The 22,078-nt window shown below is 44.1% G+C and overlaps 1 protein-coding gene across 1 annotated transcript; it reads left to right on the top strand.

Moving 5' to 3' along the window:
• The first annotated feature begins 325 nt into the window (after nucleotides 1–325).
• PIPOX (pipecolic acid and sarcosine oxidase) lies at nucleotides 326–20,906 on the top strand. Its single transcript, XM_030185832.1, has 8 exons — nucleotides 326–453; nucleotides 5,722–5,870; nucleotides 6,221–6,434; nucleotides 7,802–7,984; nucleotides 13,976–14,128; nucleotides 18,146–18,304; nucleotides 20,078–20,153; nucleotides 20,499–20,906. Exons 1-8 carry the CDS (start codon nucleotides 334–336, stop codon nucleotides 20,627–20,629), a joined length of 1,185 nt encoding a protein of 394 aa, XP_030041692.1. The 5' UTR covers nucleotides 326–333; the 3' UTR covers nucleotides 20,630–20,906.
• The last annotated feature ends 1,172 nt before the right edge of the window (nucleotides 20,907–22,078 follow it).

The following is a 22,078-nucleotide window of genomic DNA, read 5'->3' as shown; positions in this document are numbered from 1 at the left end:
CTTTAGTGGGTTCAGGCTTGGAAGTGGTGAAGTGGGTTCATCACACGCAACCATCCAAGAGAGCAGAAAATTAGAGAAAGGGGGCTTCAAATACAGCCACTGGGTGAGCAGGTTTCATGCTGCCAGTGCTGTGAGAGTCTGGCAGCTGAAGAGATGTTGTTTAAAAATACACAAGCACAGCAGCCCTGGCACAAACCTCAGGGCAGAAAATCAAAGGGGAAAAGGCCTGCTGCTAAAATCAGCAAAGACAGCCCACATGCAGGCAGGGAGAAGAAGTAGGCTCAGCTTTAGTTTGCTCCACCCCCAAGTTCAGAGTACAGTAAAAGCTGAAATATGGCTGCCCAGAGTGGAAGCAGCGTGTATGACTGCATAGTGATTGGAGCTGGCATCCAGGGCTCCTTCACTGCCTATCACCTCTCCAAACACAAGAGACGCACTTTACTGCTGGAACAGGTACTAACTATTTTCTTTTGAAATATGCCCCTTCATCCCTTCCCTATCCTGGATGTGGCTGTGCAGGCTGAAACTAGGCTTCCAGCTAAGGAGGCAAAATGTTGAAACACTAATCCAGAGCACTGACCCTGGATATTGCAGAGAAGCAGCTGTTGTGAGGGTGAGGGCGAGTTCTTTAAAGTCTGAGAGAGAGAGAGAGCTGCGAGGGGAGGAGGCAAACGTGTTTGATTCACGTGTGAAAGTGATATGTGGTGTCATTTCTGAAATAAGTCCGCTGTCACTGATGGGACTGTACAAGTGACACAGGTTAATTGTAAACTTGTAGTGCAGAAATGCTGCAGTATAATGTCATTTAACCAGAGCAGAAGTTATTATTGAACAGACGTCCTCTGAACAGAACACAGATAAAGATGGCCCCGGAATCCTGTTAATTAACCCATCTCGCTTCTGCTCTGGTTTGGAGACAGCCTGAATTGTAAACACAATACTGTAGTGGTGATTTGGGGGTGTCAGTTTAAACGCAAAGAGGAATCTGCGGCACAGGGGAGTTTTTCTTTACCTCCACAATCCAGCAGTAATGGTATTGTGCAAATAGCACACAGGCCAAGAAATCTGCAGATGTGTGGGACATTTACGTCACAGTACTCGTGTGGAGCATAAACAGACCCGGAGTATTTTCACAGCTCCCGATTTTTCCTGAAAAGGAGTTTCAAACATTGCCAGAGTCCACACAGGTCACATCAGCAGATGCACTGGAAGGAGCAGGTCCTGCACAGCTACACAATAGTATAGTATATGACAGCAGAAAAAGATCCGTTGGCCTATCGAGTCCAACCAGTCACATTCCTTTCTGGTTTTTTGCCACTTTAGGTAAATGAGCACACAAATTCCCATTACTAGAGGCAATCTGCTTCTGTTATGCAAGCCTGGCACTCCTTCCTAATGCCAAGGAAAGGCAGGGACTATATACTGCCAGCCCAGGCCATGACCCTGCATCCGTTCTTTAAGGAGTGTGGGTGAGAAAGAGAGAGAGAGCGCCTTTGAACACCTGAAGCCTGTTGGAGGCATGTACTAACAGCCAGGTGAGGTAGTGGCAGCGAGCCAAAGCTCAAACACACCAAAAGCCTCACTGGTTCAGCCTTTGCAGCGGCGAGAGTGTGTTTTCCTGTCACCACCACAGTCACCAGCAGCACTGCAGGGTTTTTATTTTACCAACGTACATATATGCACTATTCCACATCACAGGAGAAAGAGAGGAACTATTAAATCAAGAAACAAAATTTAAATAATCAAGAGACAACTAAGTCCCTACCTCTCTGAGATTTACTTAAGGCGATATTACAAATAGAAAAAAAAACCCACACATGATACTATCACTTAGCTTCCCTAGCACTGCAGTGTAAATACAAGAACATTGGAAACCTAGGGCAGTGCTGGGAGCCCAGTGAGGAGAGCACAGCACTGAGAGCAAAGTGACATGTACTCTCTGTTGTAAAAAAGGATAGGGTTAATACTGGCAGATAAGGCTCAACACCTTGAGCCACCACTGTGTGCTAGGAAAAGCTTTACACAGGCAGAACAGCTGGTCTAGGCACACTGCAGTTCTGGCCTTCTGTTGGGGCCGTGGTGACTGCGATACAAACAGGGAACAATTTTGGTACCATGGCTGTGCAGGAGCCCTAAACGATTTCCCTTTCCAGTCACTGTGCCTGCCTTTGGGAGCTGGAGGTTGCAGGTTCTTAGCAGCATGGACGCTGCTCTGAGAGTCCTAAGAAGGAGAGCGAGTCCTCATTGTTAATACTTTACTAACAACCTTGCAGAGAATTCTGTGCTTAGGCAGCAGCAGTCCAGCTGCCACCATGAGTCCCTGCTCAGATGCATTTGCAATTTTTGGCTGATTTGATCCTATCACTCCACTCCCTGCTGCTGTGTACTCTGCAGGTAGCCAGCCCCCACATGCTCCATTTCCCAATTCCATCATGTCAATGCCTAGGAAGGATGGGTGTCAGAGGCTTTGCTAACACAACAGAGAAAATAAACTTTGTATGAATCTCCACAGCTTGGGCACCATCTCTTTCATGCATCAGAGTCCAAAGTGCGGTTTTGTTTGTTCCTAGCAGCGCACGCAGCATGAAGACACAGCCTGTTCTATTAGGACTGCCATCTGCCAGAGCTCTACACAGTGCACCCTTGGTACTTTGCACAAGACTGTGGTACAGGAATCCCTGGCAGCATAATGAGAAGCAGCCAGAAGCAACCTTCTGCCTCATGGTTCCAGAATCCCTGTCCAGCTACCAACATTGGGGTGTGTGTTATAAGGAATGAATTAAATGGAAAAGAACGGGAAACTATCAAAGCAAGAAGGAGATCTACACAGCCAATGAGCATAATAAAGCAACTGGGAAACCTAACAGTATGCTTGGTTGCATAAGCAGAGGGATCTTCAGTGGAAAAAAGGAGGTAATATTACTATTATTATATAGGTTACTGATGAGACTCCATTTTGGGCGCTGTGGGTGGTTCTAGAGGCTGCATCTTTGTAGGGACAATGAAAGAATGGAAGTGGTACAGAAAAAGGCTATAAAAATGGTGCAAAACCACAACATAAACCTTACATGAAAGGCCTATGACACTCAAAATGTACTTGCTGGAGGATCAGTGGGAAAGAAGGAGATGACAGAAAAATTCAAATATTTGATGGGTTTCAACAGGTTTCAGTCTCACTAGATTTGGTGGCCGATTGGTTTGTTATAAAACTGGTGGTAAGGTATGGGACATAGAAGAACCACAAAGGAAAATGACAAGGCCTGGAATAGCCTTGCAGTGCAGGTAGTAGAGGCCAGCTCTGTGATGGAATTTAAGGCACTGACTGGAAGGAGGTAAAGAGTTTAGTTAAAAGTCACGATGGCGAAAAAAATGGGTGTTGTTTAAATCTGCAGAGTTAACATTTATTTTCAGATATATACAAATTATATCAAATATCTTTTTCCAACTGGTCAAGATACCTCTTATTTTGAGGTTGAGTTTTGTGGGAAGAATGGAACAAATCAACTTTAACTTGTAGAAGGATTGGCGAATAATATGAGATAGCTGCTGGTGAAAAGTCAATTTGTAATCAAGAATAATTGCAAGGATCCATATGCTGGACACTTGTAGGATAGACATGTTGCGAAGAACTATGGGTAAGATGAGAGAAATATCTTTGCCTCCACTAAAGAGAAGAAGGTTAGATTTTTTAGGGTTGAGCACCAACTTATTTCTATAAAGCCAGTCAGTAAGCTTAGAATTAAGAACAGAGATGTCTGGAGAATGTAGAGGATCAAGGATGTAAAATAGCTGACTGTCGTCCATGTAGATAAATGCAGTAAATCCAAGGGAGTATGCTAATGTTAAGAAGGGTGCTAGAAAAACATTAAATAGCAAAGGTGATAAGATGGATCCTTGTGGCACATCAGAGTCAAGGGGAAAAGGGGCCAAATCTGAAGGAGAAGTCTGTACCATGTAAGGATGATGGGTAAGGTATGACATGAGCCAGGCATAGGCTGTTCTGTGAAGTCCTACCTGCTACAGGTGAGAGAGCAGGATGGAGTGGTCAACTAAGTCGAAAGCTGCTGTAAGGTCGAGTGAAATAAGAAAGACTGATTGGAACTGATTAAGGCTGGAAAGGAATACAGTCATCATCCCCAGTAAGGTGGTTTCAGTACTATGATTTGGGTAGAAGCCAGTTTGGTATGGATGTAGCATCTGGTGTTTGGAAATAAGTTCTGTGATTACTGGTGAACTATTGTTTCAGTGAGCTTGGCTAGAAATGGGAGCTTAGCTATCAGGCAGTAGTGAGCTGGGTCGCTTATATGAATGAGCTGGGTCCTTGATTTTAGGACAGACAAACGCTGAACTTCAGTCATCAGGAACATCTCCCATGGAGAGACTAAGGGAGACCATAGAATGAATGTAGGGAAGAAACACAGGTAGAAAATGTTTAACAAAGCAGGTCATGAGGCGCTGTAGTAGGTCTTTAAGACTGAATAAGCCAAAGACCTACTACAGGTGGAGAGGGAAGAGCAAAAGTGGTAATATGTTGGACCAAACAACAGGGACGGAAGCCGTGCCACTCTGAGAGACAGAAGAAGAGGGAGACATAGGCACTGGCAGAGGCTATGGGGATGAAGTGTGATACCTTTACTTCAAAATGCCTTACCTGGGAGCAAGCATCCAGTGCAACAGTGGAAGAGTCCTGAGGTGTAGTGAAAGTGGTAAGTGACTGAAGGATTTTACAGAGCGTAGTTGATGTGTGTGTGTGTGGGGGGGGGGGGGGGTCTCACAATTTGTGCTGAGAAATATTCCTTTTTATGGAATAACAAGCATTGCACCAAAGACTTGTAGGTGTTAAGGTGGGATATGGTGGGTCTGTGTCACCATTTATGTTCTGCTTGATGAAACTGTGGCTTCGTTTGGTGCAATTCTGCGGTATACCATTTTGCTTGGGGTCTGAAAGATGCCCAGGTATTGCGTGAAACTAGTGGGATCAAGGAGTGAAAGGCAGAATGTAATTCGGTGTTCCAGTTGGACACTTGAACTGCCAAGGAAAGTTTACTGAAGGAAGGGAGGGTAAAGGAGCAGCTATCAAATAGAGACAGATCATTCCCTCATTTCCTTTACCTATGTTCACTCGACTTTTCCCTAGAGAGATACTAGTGGCCTCTCCTCGGAGTAAAGCAAATGCCACTGTCACCTCAGCTCTGTGAACTCTTCCAGCATAGGTAAGACTACATATCCCTAGCAGTAACAGAAATCAGTGCTGGTAATAGAGGTATGCATGGGTTGGGGATCATAGGAAATCTGTGGCATTGATGACAAAATCCATTTATGCCAGGGATGGGATGAGGGTGAAAAAGAATCAGCTGGGAACCAGATTATATCCCCGTGCACACCTCTACTGTCAACAGTGAGAACATTATGGACTTTGATATATAAGAAAACAGCTCACTTACTGGTACTTACTTACTTACTTAACATAAAGTGCTAATAATAAGAATGTTTTTCTTGAATTTACAAGATTGCTCAAATGCAGGTGGGGGAGGGGGATGGGAAAGAAAACTGTGGGAATGGTGAGGGGGTGGTTGCAAAGGGGGTGAGGATATGAGGATGGAAAAGAATTGACTGGTGATGGGGTAGAGATGGATTTAAACTGGCTGGGGACCAGATTATGTCCCTTTGCACACCTCTGTCTGATAACCTCCTCTCTCTCTCTCTCTCTCATGCTGGAAGTTCCCCCTCCCTCACTCCCGTGGTAGCTCTCATGGTCAGACCCGAATTACCCGCAAAGCCTACCCCCAGGAATTCTACACCAAAATGATGGCAGAATGTTATCAGCTGTGGGCAGAGCTGGAGACAGAAAGCAACACCACACTGTACAGGTGATGTATTGACTCAGCTCATAAGGAGTATCCATTTCCAGTGCAGAGAGAAGGGCAGAGCGCCACATACAGTATACAGTACAGCACTTCAGCACTCACACATCCACCCTCAGATTGTTCTGCTTCTGGCAATAGGAAAGATTTGAAGTATGGGGGCTCAAGGGAGAAAGGAAGCACCTTATCCCTTCTGCATCGCCAGTACTGTAACCCTTGAACCCCATCTCCCATCCTAAGCTCTGGCAGTGCACTGCAGTCTTGTCCCAGGGTCCCCCTTCTGCTATTGTAGGGTTTGATACTGTTCACCTCCTGCCTCTCTGAGCTTTGCTCTCGCTCTTTCCCTGGCTCTGCAGACAGACAGGGCTGTTGCTTCTTGGGCCCGAGGAGAATCCTGAATTTTGCAGCACGTGGAGGAGTTTGGTTCAGAACCAAGTACCTTGCCAGTACCTCATGGCCCAGGAGATCCAGCAAAGATTCCCTGGAGTTTGCCTCCAGCCGGGGGAAGCTGCTTTCATTGATCACACCGCAGGGGTTCTTTATGCAGATAAGGCCCTCAGGGCTGTCCAGGTAACAGAATTCCCAGTCTCCTCATTCTTTGCACTTGGACACTGCCAAACTGCTGGTGTGACCCTCTCTGCAGTCCCATCTGCACAGCAGTTTAGTCCTGGAGACCTGTGTTGCCACTATAACAGCACTGAATCAAACACATCAATTCCACTAATGCCAAAGTATTGGGATCATTTAAAGCTGCCCACCCTCCTACTGACTTTACTGGTGTCACCCTCATTAAGATCAGTTATTATTAACCTGATTCTGAAAACCCCACTCACTACTGACTCAGCAAGCGAAGGAAATGCTAGAAAAGACTCTTGGGTTATTCATACAGCAGGAAAAAAGACACAACCAAAAAAATGAAGGACGTTTCCCTCACACAGACATATGCACACACTTCTCAGAACAGGGACAGCGCAGGCAGAAACAGCACAAGCTTGACTAACACAGATACACACACAGCAATAGCACGGGGCAGAAGCACACTGCCCCCAAACACAGTGCATGATTCCCTATACACACACACACATTAATGTCTTCCTCCAAAAAGAAAGGACAGCGCATAAAACATGGACAAAATGCAGCCAGTACAATGGTATAAGATCACTGCATGTACCATCTCTATTGTATACAAATCTCTCTCATGCATATTCATATGCATTTTCTGGAGACCTGACTGGCTGGGTTGAGAATCATTGCCTGAGGCATGCAATCCAAGAGTTAAAACGTTCTGCATCCTTATACCCATAACCTCTGATTAGATTCATAGAGGTCAATATCCAAAAGAGTTAAACCCTTCCAACCAACTGGTTACTATCGCTGAATATCACCACTAGACAGCCATCCCCTAACTGGCTAGGTTAGGGGCGGGCTGGGGGCCGAGTTAGGGCAGAGCATGAGCTTAGCTGGTTAGTGAACTGAATATTGCAGCTAACTGGCTAAGAAAGTGCATAAACTTAGGACAGCAAAACAGGTGTCCTGAATTTATGTGGCGAGTTAACTGGGCAGCAGTTTGAATATCAGCTGGTGCCCAGTTAAGTTCCAGGTCAGCGGACATACCTGGATATTCAAGGCTGGGAGCTGCATATGACCTGGCAGTGAATATGGCGGTTTAGCTCAGCCTGCAGCTGGAAGTGACTTCAAGCTGCTTAATGCCACGGGCTGCTGTTCCCATTGTAAGGCTGCAGAGTTATGTTTGGGGCACAGGTTTCAGTAAAATGCCTTGATTTAGGTCTGCTACAAATGCCAAAATGCTAACAATAATAATAGCCTGTGTCCCCCACCCTGACTTTGGTTCCCCTGAAGCTGAACCATTCTGCTCAGGCCAGGGGCGTCCTCTGGGAGGAGGTCTTTCCTTAACATCTCATCTTCCTTTTCCTCAGGATTTATTCTGTCACTTTGGGGGAACCATCCGTGATGGCGAGAAAGTGGTTGACATTAAGCCAGGCTCTGTGGTTACTGTGACAACCACATCAGGAATATATCAGGCCAAAAGCCTGGTAGTTGCTGCAGGCCCATGGACTAATAAACTCATGGCTTCTCTGGGGTTGCAGCTGCCTCTTCAGGTGAGTACAGTCTATGTTACCTTCAGCTATAGCAGAAACTTTACACTGGGATTGCTAGGGCCAGCCATTGGACTACATTCAGCAGGGCTGACTTCCCCCACTTAGCTTGCTGTAATTTCTAGTTGTGTGATTGGGCTGTGGGAAATCTTTAAATGCTGAAAGAGCTGAATCAGGGTGTCACTTGGCTCAAGGCTGTGATTAGATTCAGATGCAGGAAACTTTCCTAGTCTAAGAAGCTCTATGGGGTTAATTTTCAAAGGCTTCACCACCTTTTAAAGGAGTAAAACTAACAATCTTAAATATTACACAATAGGATTTTTATCTGCCTGAAATTAAATACCCACACTTTATGCTGCATAGAAGAGAGCCAATCCCGGGAATGGTTGGTGTAAGCGAATTAGGTGCTTGAGATAGATTTGCATGCCCTACCTTCAGCCTTGTACCCTCTTGAATTAACTTTTAGGTCCTTGGCTCTTCCCCCAGCTGAGATTTTGATCATTAAACTGAAATTTGTTTACCTCAGTACCACCACTCCTAAAATGATCCTGTAGAAATGCATAAAAGCATGTGTTAAAGTACACACTGATGCAGTGGTTCCCAAACCTGGTCCTGGAGGCACCCCAGCTAGTCAGATGTTCAGGATATCCACAATGAATATTCATGAAAGAGTAGGATTACCATATATCCGGTTTTACCCAGACATGTCCTCTTTTTGAGGATATGGGCTGGGCATCCGGGCGAGTTTTGCCAGCCTGCCCGTTTGTCCGGATTTGCGGGCAGATAGGCAGGTGGGCCTCAGGGTGTCCTACCCTCCCCTCCTTTATCTTAGTGTGGTGCCTTGTGGTCTAGTGACCTCTTCTGGGTCTTGCAAAAAACTTGCAAGGTCACTGTTTGAACTCTCGGCAGCCATTTTGAATCGGCGCCAGGAGCAAGACAGTCTGCAGACCATAGATTTTACACAGCAATACTCTGCAGTGTCTTCAACTTTCAGGCTGTTCAGTTGTAAGTAGAGATTTGAGCTTTCTCTGGAAGTTGTGGATCGTCCTTGGATTGCAGAGGAATAGACTTTTGTGCCAGAAGGACTTCCAATAGAAGAGATTCACTCCAATCCTTTCCCAGGAGCCTGCCTAACCCAAGCTGTTGACCACCTGTACACATCAAAACTAGTGACAGTGCATTTTAGCTCCAGGGTCTCCCCAATCAGACACACCGAGCAAGAAAGAGGGGGCTCTTTCCTGTTCTGAAGAGGTCACTAGACCACCAGGGCACCACACTAAGGTAAAGGAGGGGAGGGGAGGGGAGAGGTAGTAAATGGGGTCATATTGGTGGAGGGAGGCTGAAAAATTGGGGAGGGGATCTACATGGGGGGAGAGAAAGAAAACCTGGCTTTCTTTGGGGGGGGGGATCAAAGTGAAGTGGGGCAGGGTGTGATGGGGCGGGGCATGTGTCCTCTTTTTTCCTTAGGGCAAATATGGTAACCCTATGAGAGAGCTCTGCATGCAGTGGAGTGCAAAACTCTCTCATGAATATTCATTGTGAATATCTTGAAAATCTGACTGACTGTGGTCCTACAGGACCAGGTTTGGGAACCACTGCACTGATGGTTTTTTGCAGGGCTATGAGGACCCAATGTTTTGCTCTTTGCTGCCCTCATCGCCACCCTGAGAAGTTGCTACCCTGGGTCACTGCCCAGTTTGCCTAATGGTTGGTCTGGCCCTGTTGCTGCAGGGTTGATGAGGTGTTCAGAAACTGGAAACTGTGCTTTTACACCGACTTTCAGAGAATGCTCCTGCACTTCATCAGTTTAAAACTTGAAAGAGTCGGCTGCACTTCTAGCTGCATACCAGGTTACCAACCCAATATTCAAACAGAATGAATGCAGGGGACTTGAGTCAAAAACTGTCTGGGTTTGTGTGCCTTGAGAAATCCACACATAATTTCAATGTTAGGTATCATATTGAAAATTATCAGCAAAGTGGTTAAAAAAAGAGAATAGAATAAAATACATAATAGAAATGGCAAAGTACAAAACAAACAATCAGGACAATTTTAAGATCTGCCCCTGCTGGTCCATATTGCCTCTGACCAGATCACATTTCTGGCTTAGTGGCAGGAGATAACCTGTTTTACTTCTATAGCTGCTCTCTCCCCACCAAATCTAAGGTTGAAGCCAGAATGCTAAATAGAATCAAAAGTCAATAAAACATGCAAATAGCATCCCCATGAAGGTGCCTTTTCTGTGCTTGTTAATCAGTGTCAATAAAGCGAAGATGTGGTCAGTGGTTTGGTGTTTGGGGAAGAATCCAGTCTGAATTTTCTGCAGGGACTCTCTTTGCTAGTATAACATAGACAAGCGAGACTGACAGAAGTACAATCTTCTAACAGGGACATTATCTGATTAGCTGACAGCAGATCATTGCAGTGTGTCTGGCCTCATTAGCAGGTATCACTTGAAGCCTGACTATCATCATTGCTGCTTCTGTACCAATGAAACACTCCATGATCACTACTGAAACAAATCTTCCTATCCCCTCTGCTGCCATCTGGCTCTGCCTCTGGGTGTTTAAGCTATTGTAGATCCCAGCATGTGATGACTGGGTCTATGCTTGCTCCACACAACAGCATTTCTTTGGGAGTCTCACACTAAGAAATCAGAAACATCATTTTAGCCATTCCATTCCCTGAAATACCTCCCTTCCCTTCCTCAGGTCATGGCCCTGTACCGTGACCCTGTGCCATGCTTCTGACCCCACCCACCCAGGTCACCCTCCATAGCTGGACCAGAGGATCAGAAGCAATGCAGCTATTTCTGAGTATTCTGGGATGATAATGCACCCTTCTATTTTGCAGCCAGTACGCAGTGCTTTAATATTCACCTCAGAGGTGGCTGCATGACCTACCTCTGCTGTAATTGTGAGACAAGACAGGAAGCTTTTTTTGAATCCTTAAAAAACTTGAGAAATAGAAATCCCTCAGCTGAATCCTGATGGTGGAGCTGGGGCTCTGACATTGTAAGAGATCCACGGGGAGAGGTGACTTTGGGAGCGATGTTAACTTCTCTCACTCAAGGCTGCAGTTACGAAACCTTCCTTTATGTAAGGAACAGCCTAGTCGGGAAAGGAAGGGGATTATAGAGCTCGTGCTTTTTTGGTTGTTGTTCAGGCGTAGTTAAAATCCGGTACAGTAGCTATTTTCCTGTCCCCAGAGAGTTTACCTAGGGCAGTGGAGGATTAAGTGACTTGCCCAAGATCACAAGAAGCCACAGTAGGATCTGAACTAGTCTGCTGCTCTAACCATTACGCCAGGGGTAGGCGATTCCAGTCGGCAGGTCAAGTTTTCAGGATATCCACAATGACTATGCAGGAGATAGATTTGCATACCAAAGAGGCAGTGCAAGCAAATCTATCTCCTGCATAGTCATTGTGGATATCCTGAAAACTTGACCTGTCTGGGGATCTTGAGGACCGAACTACCTACGCCTGCCTTAGGCCTACTCCTCCACTCCACAAAGAATGTACAAGAGTGAGCACAGGCCGCTTCTCCCTTGTTGAGATTGGGGTTTCATTGGAGTTCTTTTCTATTTTAATTTTGTTTTAGCATTTGTAAACTGCTTTGACCTGTTCTACAAATTAAGCAGTATATTAAGTTTTGAAGTAAATGATAATGCTTGGACAGTGATGTGAGCAGCTGCCTGCAACTACTAGATCAGAGAAGTCACTACTGGTTTGAGAGACTGAGACCACATGCCACATGCCCTGGCTTAGGAGTGAGATTCATTCTTGTCATGGTATATGCAAAATTAACCCACTTGGAGAAATTGCCCCTAAGCACTTTAACTCAGAGAGAGAGAGAGAGGCCTCTCACTCAACAGCACAGACAGAAAGATAGGTGCAGAGCTAGGCAGAGAGGGAAGTATCAGGTGCAGGGTGAGGGCTGGGGAGGCTTGAAGGAGTGTGCAGAAACACAAAGAGGTGAAGAGGGGTGAGGAGGGAAAGCACAGTTACAGAACGAGGTAGGGAGAAGAGCAGGAGTCTAGATTATAAGTCTACCCCCTTGCATCATGCTCAGAGCCACTGAGAGAGGGGACAGCGGGGGCAAAATTCCCCAGGCCCAGGGTCTGTCTCTCTCTTGCTTCTGTGAGGACCCAAGTGATTGCATTAATGTGATAACCTGGTCCTGGCACACAGGAGCAGAAGGGAGAGGCCCCAGCTCCGTGCCCCCCTTTGAGGTTGGGGAGGAGCAGACGCACTGATGCAGGAAGGTATGGGGAGAGGGCAGCCTGAGCGAGTGAGTATGGGGTGGAGGTGGCAGCAGCTGCATCCTAAATGGGGGGGCCACAGCTGCATCCTGAGTAGGGGGGGCGATGGCCATGATGGCCCTGCCCCAGGCCTGGCTCTGTCTCTCAGAGGCCCTGATCATGCTTTCTCATTAAGGGCTCAATATTCAAAGAGGTTTAACTGGGCAGGAGAGGATCCTATCTGGTTAAACCCCGCTGAGCTGGATGGCCTCCAATATTCAGCAGCACTTAACTGTGAGTGCCTCTGAATATCGACTCTAACCAGGCATTGAGAAACCAGCTACTACTACTAATCATTTTTATAGCTAGTTTAGGGGGGCTGGGTCTGAGTTTGGGTGGAGCCACTGCTTAGCTGGTTAGTGGTGATATTCAGTTCATGAATGTACTAACTAATGAGAGCAAAGTGGTGCTACATGATGCAAGGTTCCACATTAGGAGTCAAAAAGATGGTTTCATAGTTGATTATATATTCACTCTGCTCAGCAGCGACTAAGAAAGCAAATAGAATGTTAGGAATTATTAGGAAAGGAATGGAAAACAAAAATGAGGATGCCATAATGTCTTTGTATCGCTCCTTGGTGCAACCGCACCTTGAATATTGTGTGCAATACTGGTCACCCCTACTCAAAAAAAAGATATAGTTGAATTAGAAAAGGTACAGAGAAGGGCAATGAAAATGAAAAGGGGATGGGATGACTTCCCTATGTTGAGAGACTAAAGTGGCTAGGGATCTTTAGCTTGGAGAAGAGATGGCTGAGGGGATATGTGATAGAGGTCTATAAAATACTGAGAATGGGCGGATGTGAATCACTTGTTTATTCTTTCCAAAAACACTAGGACTAGGGGGCATGCAATGAAGTTGAGTAGTAACTTTAAAACAAACTGGAGAAAATATTTCTTCACTCAACATGTAATTAAGCTCTGGAGTTTGGTTGCCAGAGAATGTGGTAAAAGCAGTTAGCTTAGCAGAGTTTTATAAAGGTTTGGATAATGTCCTAAAGAAAATTCCATAAACCCTTATTAAGATGGATTGGGGAAATCCACTGCTCATTTCTAGGATAAGCAGTATAAAATCTATTTCACTGTTCTGGGATCTTGTCAGGTACTTGTGACCTGGATTGGCTACTGTTGGAAACAGGATACTAGGCTTGATGGACCTTTCGGTCTGTGCCAGTATGGCAACGCTGATGTTCTAAATAAGTGGATAAAGTTAGAACAGCTTAAAGACTATCTAACTTTATCTGTTGAGTTAACCAGGCACTGGTCTGAATATTGGCCAGTGACCAATTAACTTATGGGTTGCTGCACTAGCCTGGATATTCAATACTGGAGGCCAGACATGCGCTAGCATTAAATATCTAGGAATAATTCAGCCCATGGTTGTGAGTGACTTACAAGTCACCTACCATTGCAGCTGAATATGGGGCCTTATGAATTTTCTGTGGTGCATTAGAGAACTTAGGTCTTTAAGGGAAATGTCCTTTACAACAAATCACACGTCCCAAATGCAGACACTTACTACTAGGGATCATGTATACCTGTAGAGGAGATGCACAAGCTGTGATATTATTTAGCCAGGACAATGACAGTTGCTGCCTGAGGTTAGATTCCACCTTACCTGCCCCCTGCCCCTTCAAGAATGAAGGAAAACTTATTGCTAACACTGTGAATATGTGTCTGCTTTCCTTTTCCAGACTCTGAAGATTAATGTCTGCTACTGGAAGGAGAAAGTTCCTGGCTCCTATGGAGTCCCCCAGAATTTCCCCTGCTTTCTTGGTTTTCACCTCAACAAGGCTCAACATCATATCTATGGGTTGCCCTCCAAGGAGTACCCTGGCCTGATAAAGGTGAGAGATAGTTCAGGCTCCAGTAGATCTCCTGCAGATGGAGACATCCAGTTCTGCAGCTCAAGGCAACATACTTTAAATGATTAGGGCATTTTTTTTTTCAGTGTTGCAAACTCCCTGCTCTTGCAGGTATTCAAAAATGATTGGCTACCTGTACTGAAGGCCATCACTGGTCAGCTGCTACTGGACCTGCAACTTGCACAAAGAGCCTGTAAGACAGGGCTGTCTCAGGGAGGAAGAGATGGGAAGGAAGGGAGAATAGGGCCAGGCCGTGCATGCAACCTTACATTACAGTACATTACATTAAGGTCTTACAGCCTGGTACAGTCAACAAGTTCTAAGAGAAAAGGAATGGGACTTGATATACCATCTGCCTTCTGCTGTTTTTTGCAACTACATTCAAAGTGGTTTATATAATATATACAGGTACTTATTTGTCCTCATTTGGGTTCCAGGGCTCTGTCCTCTCCTGGTTCTCCTCTTATCTCTCCCACTGTACCTTCAGAGTACATTCTCATGGATCTTCCTCCACCCCCATCTCGCTCTCTGTTGGAGTTCCTCAGGGATCTGTTCTTGGACCCCTTCTTTTTTTCAACCTACACCTCCTCCCTGGGCTCGCTGATTTCATCTCATGGCTTCCAATATCATCTTTATGCTGACGACACCCAGCTCTATCTCTCCACACCAGACATCACTGCGGAAACCCAGGCCAAAGTGTCGGCCTGCTTATCCGACATTGCTGCCTGGATGACCAACCGCCACCTGAAACTGAACATGGCCAAGACGAAGCTTATTGTCTTTCCACCCAAACCCACTTCTCCTCTCCCTCCACTCTCTATCTCAGTTGATAACACCCTCATCCTTCCCGTCTCATCTGCCCGCAACCTCGGAGTCATCTTCGACTCCTCCCTCTCCTTCTCTGCGCATATCCAGCAGATAGCCAAGACCTGTCGCTTCTTTCTCTATAACATCAGCAAAATTCGCCCTTTCCTATCTGAGCACACCACCCGAACTCTCATCCACTCTCTCATTACCTCTCGCCTTGACTACTGCAACCTACTCCTCACTGGCCTCCCACTTAGCCATCTATCCCCCCTTCAATCCGTTCAGAACTCTGCTGCATGTCTTATCTTCCATCTGGACCGTTATGCTCATATCACCCCTCTCAAGTTACTTCACTGGCTCCCGATCAGGTACCGCATACAGTTCAAGCTTCTCCTACTAACCTACAAATGAACTCGATCTGCAGCCCCTCGTTACCTCTCTACCCTCATCTCCCCTTACGTTCCTACCCGTAACCTCCGCTCACAGGACAAATCCCTCCTCTCAGTACCCTTCTCCACCACCGCCAACTCCAGGCTCCGCCCTTTCTGCCTCACCTCACCCTATGCTTGGAATAAACTCCCCGAGCCCATATGCCAAGCCCCCTCCCTGCCCATCTTCAAATCCTTGCTCAAAGCACACCTCTTCAATGTCGCATTCGGCACCTAACCATTATACCTCTATTCAGGAAATCTAGACTATCCGAACCTGACATTTCGTCCTTTAGATTGTAAGCTCCTTTGAGCAGGGACTGTCCTTCTTTGTTAAACTGTACAGCACTGCGTAACCCTAGTAGCGCTTTAGAAATATTAAGTAGTAGTAGTAGTAGTTATTTGTACCTTGGGCAATAGAGGGTTAAATAACTTGCCCAGAGTCACAAGGAGCTGCAGTGGGAATCAAACCCAGTTCCCCAGGTTCAAAGTCTGCTGCACTAACCACAAGGTAACTCCAGATAATTTTACAAAAATTATCACAATCTTAGAAACATAAATATAACATCTATGAGTCAAGAAAGATATTTCCTGAAAAGGAAAAGTCTTTAATAATTTCTGAAACTTGAAATAATGTGCCCATTTGCCTGAGAAAAGAAGGAAGGGAATTCCAGCTAGAGGCTGCCTGATATTTTAGAGAAGATTGTAGAGGACTTTTCGAACAGTAGGAAATCTTAACATAAAAAGATTTCTAATAACTCTACTATGATTCCTATTAAGAAAAACAAAATGATCAATTAAATAGCCTGAAGAGTCTCCATGAAAAGCTTTAAAGGTTAAAACTAGAACCTTAAACTATAATCTGGCCTCTACTGGTAACCAGTACAATCGCGATATAAGAGGGGAAATAGAATCATATTTATTTACTGAAAAAATAACTTACTACAGCATATTGCACACTCTGCAGCCTCAGTTGTAAAGATTTTGAACAACCAATGTAGATAGAATTACAGTAATCCAATAATGACAGTATTAGAGACTGGACCACTAGATGAAAAAGTATTGGTTCAGAGTATTTACAGATGGCCGGTAGTTTTTTGAGTAAAAGGAAAGATTTACTGACCACTTTATTAACCTGAATGTTAAAAGAAAGTTAGTTGACTGTCTAATTCCAACAATGTAAAGACATGCTCAAAAGCCTGTGAAACAGCTTCACATAATCAGATCTGAGAACCTGAGGATTACCAAATCCCCCACACTCACTGCATTCAGTTGGACCACAGTGGCTCTGATGTTGCAAATGACATCAAACACAGATACAAACAAACAAACACACACACACACTACATGAATCAATCCACAAAAGGTCATTTATGACTTTGCTTGGACATGCAGAAAAGTACCATCAATTTCTAAATTACAAGAAGTTGGGGAGGGGGCATGAAAACACATTTCCATTAAAAATGTACAAAGGAAACAAGAAAAAATACATTTTTATTGAGAGGGTGCCAGATTCCTGGAACAGAATTTTCAGTAGAGTGAGTGATGACCATAACTGTGGCATAAGATCATATAAGAACATAAGCGTTGTTCTACTGGGTCAGACCAAGGGTCCATCTAGCCCAGTATCCTGTTTCCAACAGTGGCCAGACTAGGTTATAAGTACCTGGTAGAGTCCCAAAATGTGGCAAGTTTTCATGCTACTTAATTCCAGGACAAAGCAGTGGCTTTCCCCAGGTCTACCTTAATGGTTTATGAACTTTTTTTCCAGGAATTTGTCCAACCCTTTTTAAAGCCCAGCTGCATAAAATGCTTTTACCACTTGATCTGGCAAAGAGTTCCAGAGTTTAACTAAATGAAAACATATTTTCTCCTATTGTTTTAAATGTGCCAGAGTTTTAAAATGTTTACATCATAAACGGAGCACAGTGATAACGGCAGAGTGTGCGGGAAGAAAGGTAACAAGACACAAGAAAAGAGGGAAGGGTTTGACTATTTGAACAGTCATATGGAAATTTAGAGCACCAAAGAGGGAAGAATACAAGGCAATGGACAGAGAATGGCCCTGATTACAAACTCTAACATGAACAAGCACAGAATGACTAGATGGTTTTGTGACTATTTGAATTGCTGCAACATTTGGTGGTAAAACCATGGATGGAGTCTGGGTACTGAATTAACCTCAAGGAGAAACAACAAGGCTTTTAATAGCCTACAACAAGGGTTCTCAACCCAGTCTTCAGGACACACCTAGCCCATCAGGTTTACAGGATACCCACAATGAATATGCATGAGATAGATTTGCATGCCCTACCATCATTGCATACAAATCTATCTCATGCATATTCATTGTGGGTATCCTGAAAACTTGGCTAACTAGGTGTGTCCCAAAGACTGGGCTGAGAATCCTTGGCCTACAACAAGCAGAATTGTTGGAGACCAGCAATGTAATGACATTTAGGACAAATGAACTGAGAGGCTGGGAGGGAGGAATTTGTGTTGGTTTATGCATGGCAGTGTATATGCTCCTCTACATAAAATGTTTGAAAACCATAAAAGGAATTCAACTGGGCAGACTGGAAAGGCCAACTGGTTCTAATTTGTTGTCATTTATTGTTACCACATTCTTAATGGGCCTCCAGTGCTATGTGGGACTGAAAGAGTCTACACATTCTGCATAGCCAGCCAGGCACTGCTTTCTTTAAGTTCAGAACATCTGTCTCCCCCCTAACGAGTTCACCTTGTATGTGCTGATGTTCTGCAGGTCTGTTATCATCATGGAAATGAGGTGGACCCTGATGAGCGAGATCGAGAAGCCAAAACTCCAGGGTTGCAGGAGATCCCCATCCTCAGTGACTTCATCAGCAAGTACCTGCCGGGTTTGGAGGCTGAGCCTGCTGTGATTGAACACTGCATGTACACGGCGAGTACAGGGTCTTGCTGTAAAACATGACACATGCATGAAAAGGGTCTCAATAGAGCAGTATGCACAATTAAATACTCACTGCTGCCTTCTTCTGGTGACCCCCTGAGCAACTGGGTGCAAGTCAGAACAGGTTTCCTTCAGTGCTACATAGGACTCTCTTCTGAAGACTGAAAAGAATGAGATGAGGGATGAGGGTCAGAGAAACAGCCAGATACTTCTAGGAAAGGTCAAAGAGTTAGAAGAGGGAGAGGGTAGGACACAGTGAGTGCAATGTGTCTCAGTCCATCACAAACTTAGACATAAGTGTCATGTTGGCCAGAGTACTGGTTCCTGAAGCTCAATAGACACTGATCCAAGTTTATTTATGTATTTATTTATTTATTAGGATTTATTTACCGCCTTTTTGAAGGAATTCACTCAAGATGAGGTACAGTAAGAACAGATCAAACATGAGCAATAGGCAATTACAGCAGTAAAAATATTCAAACAACAATATAAAGTATGGCATGGTATACTACTTACAATGTCAACACAATACATAATAGAACATTATAATTGATAGTGAAGGGTAAGGCAAAGTTGTAACATATAGATAGGTATGAGAGTAAGAAGAGTTAGAAAGTAAGGTGAATGATTTAAAGAAAGTTGCACATGAGGTCAGAGAGATGGTTAAATATTATCTCAGTTTGGGTAGCACTGGATAAACATGTCCTGCTGCAGTATGTGTGTCAAGGGCTTTACTTTACACTAAAAGCTACACATTAAAACAAATAAACTTATCACAGATCATAAGAATATATGTCTTAAACAAACTTTTTAAAATAGCAACAAAAATAAATTGTTATTAAAAACAGTTTCTTAAAATATTTATATCTTCAAAATCATAAATCAAATGTACTGATATTAATACAACTCAGAACATAAATATCAATAATCTACTTAAACAACTTTTAAAAGAAAGTGTTTTTACAACAGAAAATAATCAAATTTTAAAGGGACACATACCTACTAGGGTCCCTTAGGGCACACAACAAGCAGCAGCACTGAATCACTCCCTAAAAACAAAAAAACAAAATATAAGGCCTATCATTTTAGGGAACAGTTCAATTTTTCAACCAATTTCAATTTTGATTGATAAAGTCCTGAGACTGTTCATTCCGCTCATTTCATCTTAGAATAGGGGGAGGCGAGACAGGTGACTGTTTAGAACACCAGGCTTGGGTGTACCAACGCACCTTGCTTGGGTGGATGAGGTTCTGGCACTCACTGCTAAAGCTGTAGTGGCAGGAGCTCTTTGCAGTTCTAACACAGCTAAATCATTGGAAATGGATCCCAGTCTGTTAGTTGCATCATCTGAGGGGGCCCCATCACAGTCAGCCCTGCCTCAGGCGTACATGGACAGCCAGCTGATCCAGTGATGGGCATTGCTGTTCCTCATTTAGGGGTCCATTTACAAATGCACACTAGCGTTTTTAGCACACGTGTTAAATATGCATGCACTAAATGCTAGAGACACCCATATATTCCTATGGGTGTCTCTAGCATTTAGCACACGCTAAAGAATCTAGCACGCCTTTGTGAAAGGACCCCTTATAGAAAAAGCAATCCCAAATCTACCTGACAGTTGCTAATGGCCCTGTCCTGTAGGAACTTGTCCAAATCTTTTTTAAACCCAAGTAATTATGATTCTTGATCACATCTCCGACAGCAAATTCCATAGCATAATTGTGTCCTGACTAAAAAAACAATTCTTTGCCATATGTTTAACAGAACACCCCTGATGAGAATTTTATTCTGGACCGACACCCGAGCTTCCAGAACATCATTGTGGGAGCAGGATTCTCGGGTATGTGGGGGATCAGACTCGCGCTGTGCTGGGCAGCAGGGAGGGATCCCAGACACCTTGCTGCAGGCCTTGAATATGAAAAGAAAACGATGCATGAAATAACAGGGCTATCTTGCAGGCGTCATTGCTTTCTGCGCAGAACCAGACTCAGGCGCAGACTGGCATCCCTTTGGCTGTTACAGAATCGTGGGCTAAGGCAGCCTGGGTGGCCCGTATATCAGGGAGGAGAGGGATCTGCTCTGTACTGTCACATGAGGCAAACTCCCTTCCTCTCAGCTAAAGCTGAACTGCCGGAACTTAGCAATAATGTTGCTTTAAACTGATCACTTTTGCCCTTTTTTCTAGGTCACGGCTTCAAACTGAGCCCCATGGTTGGGAAAATCCTGTGTGAGCTTAGCATGGGGAAGGCCCCAGATTGCGACCTGCAGCCCTTCCGAATCCAGCGGTTTCAAAACCATTTAAAATCAGCTCTGTGAGGACTCCAGGGAGCCCCAGGAACAGAAATTTGCAAACAATCAGCACCATCACATGAAGCTCAGCAGTGCCAAAATTTATCCGTGTACAGAGGCTATAATGCAAATAGAAACTGTCAGGCTGGAACCACTGTTTAATTTTATTTTGTTATACATTATAATGTTTTATTACATTATGAATGTAATTCTGTAACCCGTTCCGGGCGCTGTTGGGAGGACGGGTTAAATAATGGAATAAATAAATAAAATGCGTTCCTAATGAAATCAAAGCATTAAGGTCTTTATTACACAGTGTCACATTGTTATCACTGCAATCGTTATAAAGTAATTACATTAATGCACATGAACATCCCATGTGATCGCTCAGAGGGAGGTTTCCATTTGTTAGGAGAACACTGAAGGTAATTACTGTGGACATTTCAGGAGCCTCTTACTGCTCCATGCGCCTATTAAACGGAGAGTACTAGCCAGGGCACTTCAGGTATCTACTTCCTTTCTCCTCCTAATATATTTTATGTATTTATTAGGATTTATTTACCGCCTTTTTGAAATAATTCACTCAAGGCGGTGTACAATAAGAATAAATCAATAATATATGTGATTGTATACATTTGGAATAAAAAAAATGTGCATCCCTTCTGAAGGCTGCATCTGTTGCTTTTACAAATCCCATGTTTCAACTGTCTGTATTGCACTGCCTTCCATGGGACTCTGATGACACACCATCCCAAGGGGCTCATTTTCAAAGCACTTAGCCTCCCAAAGTTCCATAGAAACCTATGGAACTTAGCCTCCCAAAGTGCTTTGAAAATATGCCTCGAAATTTCAAGTTTCTTAAATTCATAATTGAAGTGACTAAGTAGGAGAAGTTTTCAAAACGTTGAAACACTAATATCCCCTTCAGAATTAAATCAACTCAGAATGAAACCGGGTCTCTCACTGATATTTTGGCATTTTCATTACACCTACTAGCAGCTCATAGAAGCTTACAGCAGCCTGCTTTTCCCCTTTTAATAAATAGCTGAAAGCATAAAGCAGTCAGTGATCCATGTATAAACATGAACATTTCATGGTACAAGTCATGGTGAAAATTCATAGATTTCATGCCATGTCATCAGATGGACAGAAGCAAAATACCAGCAAAGGCAGTGTGTCCTCATTTCAACCAATGCAATGATCAAACTTTACAAGCAGGACACCTTCCAATGAAGACACGATAAATTCTAGACCTCAAGGTTGCAGAGAAAACAGAGCGTTCCCCTGATACAAAGAAAAAGCAGCTCTCAGGTCATGATTCATGCATTTTATACAAACAGAAACAGTAGTGGGCCAAAGGATTGGAGGGTTTATTTATGACATTTATATCCCACATTATCCCAAACAAGTTTGAGTTCAATGTGGTTTGCAATAAACAGTATAGGATACATAACAAAGAATTAAAGTGTTAATCCA

The sequence above is a fragment of the Microcaecilia unicolor genome, chromosome 13 (genome assembly GCF_901765095.1).
Source record: "Microcaecilia unicolor chromosome 13, aMicUni1.1, whole genome shotgun sequence".
In the NCBI taxonomy this organism is placed as follows: Eukaryota; Metazoa; Chordata; class Amphibia; order Gymnophiona; family Siphonopidae; genus Microcaecilia; species Microcaecilia unicolor.
Note: the sequence above shows the minus strand (reverse complement) of the source record. Positions and strands in the feature narration are given on the sequence as shown.